At 45.8% G+C, this 7,500-nt stretch overlaps 2 protein-coding genes across 6 annotated transcripts in view; one reads left to right on the top strand and one right to left on the bottom strand.

Annotated features, from left to right (window-relative positions):
• The window catches only part of LOC135109926 (uncharacterized), a 33,658-nt gene extending 32,225 nt beyond the window's left edge, over nucleotides 1-1,433 (bottom strand). For all 5 annotated transcript variants that reach the window (XM_064021826.1, XM_064021827.1, XM_064021828.1 and 2 more), the window contains exon 1: nucleotides 1,396-1,433. In XM_064021826.1, coding sequence (XP_063877896.1) covers nucleotides 1,396-1,409 — 14 coding nt within the window. In that variant the 5' untranslated portion in view covers nucleotides 1,410-1,433. The remainder of the gene's footprint in view (nucleotides 1-1,395) is intronic.
• A 550-nt stretch (nucleotides 1,434-1,983) lies between these two features.
• The window catches only part of LOC135109502 (solute carrier family 25 member 32-like), a gene marked incomplete at its 5' end in the record, with an annotated part of 29,587 nt that continues 24,070 nt past the window's right edge, over nucleotides 1,984-7,500 (top strand). The window contains 2 exon segments of the mRNA XM_064020882.1: nucleotides 1,984-2,022; nucleotides 2,024-2,081. Of these exon segments, the coding sequence (XP_063876952.1) occupies nucleotides 1,984-2,022; nucleotides 2,024-2,081 (97 nt within the window).

Here is a 7,500-nt window from a genome sequence, read left to right as displayed (position 1 = left end):
CCAAAAGTTACGTAAACTACTATTACTATTACTTATGTAACACCTACTACTACTACTATCACTACAGATACTACGACAATAACAAACCCTATTTTACATCACTAAAGACGGAAGAAACGTATTATTAAACAAAACAAAACGAAAAAAATAATTCACTTAACAATAATAATGATAATAATAATAAAAAATGTTACCGCTTGAGGTGTAAGTCGTGAAGATGAGGAGGTAGAGAAGGAGAAGGCGGAAGAGTTTGCCATGATATGCTGACACAGGATAAGGACGTAATGAAATCCTTATGGTGATGGCTGTGAAACTCTTGTGGTGATGGCTGTGTTGTGATGCTCGCGACACTCCCAACGGCAGAGGGGAGAGCGCCACCACCACACACAAACCTGCTTTCTTCACTCGCCGCCCACGCTCATTCACAAAGCCCCATTAAGTGTGCATTAAGTATAGTGTAGTGACGTTTGTAATAAGTGGCTGAAGGCAATGATACAAACGTGACGGTAGGACAAACCAGAATAATTATAGTGTTAAGTGTTCAGTTCATATGATTGCACCGGACTCAGAATGCTGTTATAATAGTAATAATAATAATAATAATAATAATAATAATAATAATAATAATAATATAAATATAATAATACCACCACCACCACCACCACCACATCATTATCAAAAAGCTGGAATCAAAAGCTTTTCGTCTCATCAACTCCTCTCCTCTAACTGACTGTCTTCAGCCTCTCTCTCACCGCCGCAATGTTGCATATCTAGCTGTCTTCTACCGCTATTTTCATGCTAACTGCTCTTCTGATCTTGCTAACTGCATGCCTCCCCTCCTTCCGCGGCCTCGCTGCACAAGACTTTCTTCTTTCTCTCACCCCTATTCTGTCCACCTCTCTAACGCAAAAGTTAACTAGTATTCTCAATCATTCATCCCTTTCTCTGGTAAACTCTGAAACTCCCTGCCTGCTTCTGTATTTCCACCTTCCTATGACTTGAATTCCTTCAAGAGGGAGGTTTCAAGACACTTATTCATCAATTTTTGACCACTGCTTTGACCCTTTTATGGGGACTGGCATTTCAGTGGGCATTTTTTTTTATTAGATTTTTGTTACCCTTGGCCAGTGTCCTTCCTACATAAAAAAAAAAAAAATCATCAACAACAACAACAACAACAACAACACACACACACACACACACACACATACACTAACCCTCTGCCCGGCCCCCAAAACCCCATAAATCCTTCTCCCGTTCTCTCACTTATCATTCCCCCTAACCACATTTCACACGCCTCCCCATACACAAACATGACATGCACATCTTCCAATAACAAAAGAATAGTTTAATGAGACCAATGTAGAGAGGAAAACACCAGAAAATAGTACTTACTTAACTCCAAACATCCTTGTTTTGAATCTTCCAGCTGTGTGTTTGTTGACCTAAGCCGTTGGTTCTTTCTCAGAAATGTCGATATTTTAAGATATTTTTTGTTGTTTTTTGTTATATTTTGAAACTTTAGTATTTTTTTATTTATTTTCTTTAGTTAAATGATGAAAATAGGTTAATTTTATTAAGATATTAAGGGTTTCTGTGCGAGTGGTGGTTATTTTCACCATCGCTTAATAGTGCAATTATTACAATATGCTGGACGTTTTATAAGTTATTATTAATTAATTATTTCTTTTATGAAGAAATCTTAATCTAGAAATAGTTTAATCTTTGAAATATCTTTCCTGTTAGATTCACCGTAGATTGCATCATCGAAGGGGAACCTAGAGCCGCGACCGCCATCACGACAGTGTACGCTGTCCAGTCTAGGTGAGAGGACGTAACGGCGGCACTCCTCCTCTTTCTTCTTTGCATCCTACCATGAACTTTTAGAGCGAGACCCTTCCTGCGTGCCTAGAAGGAGCAGCAGCAGCTTTTAGACGTGAATCATCACCACCATGTCAAGCAAGAGAGTGAGTCCTTTCGCGGGGGGTGCGGTATGAACACCTGGTGGCGGGCGTGTCTGGCGGGGGTGGCCTCCACGCTCATCTTGCACCCACTGGACCTCCTCAAGATTAGATTTGCTGGTGAGTGCACGACGCTTTTGTCCTCTACTTGTTGCTATTAATTATGTTTAAGTCCTTAGGAACTTTTACCAATGCTTATTTTACACGAAAGTCAATCTCTCCACCAAGTTAGGAAGTCTGAGTTAATTTTTTCTAGTATAGGTTAATTTGTGTTCTTAGGTGTAAATGTTTTGTGTATGCATGATGGCTTCATTTACTCGCTTTTATAATATTTGAGTGAGTAGTTGGTTGGTTGGTACACGTGGTTCACCGTGCTGCCGTGTAATGTATTGATTGGGCCGTGTTTTTCAGGTATGTGGGTCTAAATGTTTGCTTGCTTGATTTGGTTCCCCCGCAACTCGGGCCGTAGTAGTGAACCAACTTGAACCAGATCTAGATATCACTAAGTAGAACAAATATTAAGAATAAAAATACCCACGCATCTGAGGAAATGTGTTTTGTTTTGTTTTTTTGGCATGAAAGACGGAAGAGAACAAGATTAAAATAAGGAAAAAAGAAATTCACGTATATATTTAATTTCCGCAATACAGTAACACATCAGGAAACTGCACCAAATTATATTCTTACATGCCTTACCTTGATGTGCTTCCTGCGGTCTGCATAATAATGAAACCTGCGCTGGACTTAGTGAGGGCGAGAGGAAATGATAGATACCTCACCAAATATTTGAATTTTTACGAGTAACTTCCATTTGGGATAAGCAATTGTTCACGTTTGTAATAAAAATAGCCGGAGTTGGGTGAAATTACGGTCCGAGTTGGAGATGGGCCGAGTTGGACTTCCCCCATGTAATTGCTCGTAAAACCTCGCCTGTTCCGTATCTGAAGAAGGAGCCTGTTCACCATCACGAGTGTAGGGATTCAGGATTACAAACGACCTATTCTTTTTACTTACTGTAGTTAGTAGTGACCGTGGTTTCTGTATCCAGGCCTTTGTGTGCGTGGCAGGGGGGGTGGGGGAGTGCATATACTATTTATTAACTTTTATTTTTGAGTCCCTGCTAACCTAATTTCATGTTTTTTTTTTTTTTAATTGTCCTCGCCCACTGTTTATTTCCTTCCTAGTGCATGAGGATTCTTGTGATAATTACTGGGTGTTGACATGTTTGCAGGTGTTTAAAACTCTTAAAGGATGTCCGCTAGCTTGTTTTTATGCATAATGTATCACTGGTGCTTTAAGATACTGTTGTAGTAATGGTATATATTTTTATTTGTCTTTATATATGGAGTTATCATGAAAGCTACCATAACACGCGCTTCATTTGTGTTGGTGTGCTATTTATATCGCTAATAGCCTTGCAGTAATAATTTTAGTGCTATTTTTAGGTATAATTTTCCCTAGAGGTCGTTCTGAAGTTGAAGTAGTGTAAGAAAATATTTTGTGTTGCTGTGTCTATTTGTCTTTTCTTCTGTTTATTTGTGAATGTGTGGTAGGAATATTAATCGCATTTATTGTTGATCGTGTGTGTGTGTGTATGTGTGTGTGTGTGTGCGTGCTTTCTTTCTTTCTTCCTCATCCAGTTTGCAACATTTCATTTCCTAGAAGTAATTTTCTCAAACTGGTGTAGGCTGGCTAAGACCTCAAGGCTCCTTTCTTGTGTTATGTATTAGAGAGAGAGAGAGAGAGAGAGAGAGAGAGAGAGAGAGAGAGAGAGAGAGAGAGAAATTCACTAATACCAGATCATTCCGCTAATATACCTCACGTTTAAGAAAAATATATATAACAATTTGTAGCTAAACTCACAAATTCACGGATATAGCTTACACAACATTCCTCCATCCAGCTACCCACTTATTTATCTCACCCTCATAACATCAATCACACTTATCATCCATTTTCCAACCATCCAACCATCCACAAACCATACACACTCACTGATTCACCTTCCATCTACCTGTCAATCTCTCTCGGCCTCAAAGTACCATACATACCATACAAAACTTTATATAGAACCCCATCACGTGACCTGTCCTTCCCTGCCCTGCCCTGTCCTCTTCTCCTTTGCCCTCCCTGCGTCCCTGCGTCCCTGCCAGCTCTATATATAACCAAGGGGGGGGGTTGAAAAGGGTAACACTGGTATTCACTGTACATATGAGTCTGTATGCTTAAGGAGATGGTAATTTTCTCAGTATAATTAAGTCCACACACACACACACACACACACCCATTACATACCAAGACACGTGTGGCATTACTAGGAACCGGCGACGAGAGAGAGAGAGAGAGAGAGAGAGAGAGAGAGAGAGAGAGAGAGAGAGAGAGAGAGGGCATTGCAAGGAGTAATGACCCTGGCTGATACCTTGTCAAGATAATGAGTTGTTATATATATATTACTTGTGTTTTTTTGTTACTTTGATTACTAAGTGTCTGTCATCTTGTATAAGGCCCTTAGTAGTAGTAGTAGTAGTAGTAGTAAAAATTGTTGTTTTCATGCAATTTTTCGTTTTTATCTCTTTTCCTTTGTTAGTTCATCTTTTCTTCTTCTTTCTCATCTTCGTTCCAAATTCTTGCGTTTTTTTTTCTCCATCTCTTTCTTTCCTACTTTTTTTTTCCTATTGCGACGTACCACCTCAATTCTCCTCCTCCTCCTTGTGTGGTTGTTAGCTAGTTGTGTGAACGAGTGAATGAGCGAGACTTGTGTGAGGCATGAATACGTGTATGAGTGAACGAGCTAGGCTTCAGTCATAAGTGTTAAGTTGTAAGTGCGCGGCCTGGCGCCGAGAGATCAGCCTACCTCCAGCCTTCTGTTCACACCTTCTGTGAATAAACACCTGCACTGTTACCTGCGTTTCCTGTGCCCCTGCTGGTCAAGAGTCGAACATGGCGCAGTGAGTAGGATCAGGACAAGGCTGCAGTGGGTACGGCGCAGAATGGAGAAGCAGTTGGAGGCGCTGGCTGCCCTGCTAGCGCGACAGTCGGAGCAGAGTCAGGCTCTGCTAGCGCGACAGTCGGAGCAGAGTCAGGCTCGCGAGGAGCGTTTAACCCAGCTGCTGGAGAGAGTGGGGACACAAGCTCCCAGTCGCACCACGGCGAGCAATGAAGGCGAAACCACAGCCCGCAGCACGTCTACCCAGGGCGCGAGGTTCCCGACGTCCGCCACCATCATTCCTCACTTAACGGCGTCAGCATCTTTACGTGAGTTCGACACGTGGCGCCATAAGTTTGAAGGATACGTAACCCTCGCCAGGATAGACTGTCTCTCCCTGGCTGAGCAGAGGGCGGCACTCGCTGCTGTCCTAGACGACGAGTGGACCCGTACACTTCGCTACGGGATAAGCTTACCGAGAGACGCGGAGTTAAGAACCATCCTCGATGCAATGTTGTGAGTACCTGCGAAGCCAGCGCAACATCATCATGGATAGAAGAGACTTCTACTCCCGCGTGCAAGAAACGCAAGAAGGTTTTGACGACTTTTTATGTGCTGTAAAGGAAATCGCCAATTTCTGTGACTTTTGCGACCAGTGCATAAACCATCAGCTGCGTGACAGAATTGTCGTTGGGACACGAGACGAAGTGGCTCTGAAACGCATGCTGGAAAACAAGAAACTCACCCTTGAAAACGCCATAGATATTTGCAGAGCATCAGAGAGCGCTAACCAGTGTAGTGCAGTACTAAGGGGCGGCTCTCACTCTTCGAGCCATGGTGTGAACGCTGTCTCGAACTACAGGAAGGGCAGTTTCGGGGGCTCAAGCCCCACGGGCCTGTTATCGTTGTGGCAAAAAATTGTCGCAGTGACAAAAGGGGATGCCAGGCAATAGATAAAGTGTGTCGTAACTGCGGGAAAAGAGGGCATTTTGCGAGTGTATGTCAGCAGACAGTGAGGAAACGACGAGGAGCTTCGAGGAGTTCCTCAACTGTCTCTCCTCATCGCGGTGCAGGCCCGAGGCGGGGAGCCAGTGCCAGTGTATACCAGCTCTTATCAGGCGTATACACAAAGACGGTGACGGCACGACCTGCGCCCCAGGTGCTCATTACCGCCACACATCCCGCTGGAAGAGACAAGATTACGTGGACTCCTGACTCTGGGGCCGAAACGACCGGTTATTGGCCTCGACACGGCAACACTCCTTGGAATCCCGCCCTCCAGCTTGGCGCCCGCTGATGGTGATGGACTTTATGCTGCCGGTAATCACCCCCTCACCTGTGTAGGAACTTTCTCGTCGCACTTGCAACTGGGCGACAGGGAAGCTGAGACTGTTGTGAGCGTGGTGAAGGAGGTGAAGGGGGCGCTGCTTAGCTGGTACGATTCCATCGCTCTCGGAATCCTCCCCGAAGATTTTCCGGCTCAAATCCGACCGCTACGCAGGGAAGACACAGCACACCGGCAACAGCTCCATCAAGTACCCGACCGCCTCGCAGCCACCTCTATCTACGCCCACAGAAGTGATCAGCTGGCCTCATTCCTACGACCCAACGCCACAGCAGCGTGCGGGGCACGCTGCTGCTGTGATCAAGGCCTTTCCCAGCGTCTTCGAAGCAAAGGAAGGTTTACGTGCAATGGCTGGTGGATCCATGGCCATCGAGTTGACAGACGACGCCCTCTCACGTGCTCCAGTACAGGACCCAGTGGAGGAAGAGGATGCTGCTACTTCTGGTGACCTCGACCCTCTCCACTCAGCGGTCATCTCAGCGTTATCTGCCACCAATGAGGACGGCGTCCGCTTAGCACCACTCCAGGATCAGACTGTGGAAATGGTACGTGCCGCAGCAGCAAGAGACGGGGAGTACTGCTTGCTCAAGAACGTCATCATCGAGGGCTTCCCTGATCATTGCCACGACCTCGATCACCGCTTGCGTACGTACTGGCCGGTGCGCAGTCTGCTGGCCGTAGACGACGACCTGGTGGTTTACGGGCCGAGGCTTCTTATTCCTCACAGCCTCCGCCGAGAAACACTAGAGCGACTCCATGACAGTCATCAGGGGATGGAGCGCACCAAGCGACGGGCCCGACAAACGGTGTACTGGCCTGGTATGGACAGAGACGTTGAGAACGTCGTTTCTGGATGCTCACTATGCCGTCCACTCCTACCAAGCCAAGCCAACGAACCTCTCTGGCAGGACACGGACACACCCAGGAGGGTGTTTGAGTCAGTTTCTGCAGACTACTTCCACGCAGCAGGCCGTACATACCTCGTGTATGTAGATCGCTTGTCTGGGTGGCCTCACGTGTCTGCATGCTCACGTCCAGCAATCGGCTGATCAGCTCGTTCGTGTCCTTCGGGGTGTGTTCGCCGACACGGGCGTGCCTGTTCTCCTGAGGACTGACGGTGGACCGCAGTTCACTTCTTCATCGGTACGGCGCTTCCTGGCTCGATGGGGGGTGGAGCATCGTGTATCTTCACCTCATTATCCACGCTCCAATGGTCACGCCGAGGCAGCGGTCAAGTCCGTGAAGAAGCTGATCCTCACGACCACACA

The sequence above is a fragment of the Scylla paramamosain genome, chromosome 19 (assembly GCF_035594125.1).
Source record: "Scylla paramamosain isolate STU-SP2022 chromosome 19, ASM3559412v1, whole genome shotgun sequence".
In the NCBI taxonomy this organism is placed as follows: domain Eukaryota; kingdom Metazoa; phylum Arthropoda; class Malacostraca; order Decapoda; family Portunidae; genus Scylla; species Scylla paramamosain.
This window is presented reverse-complemented; position numbering and strand designations above follow the sequence as displayed.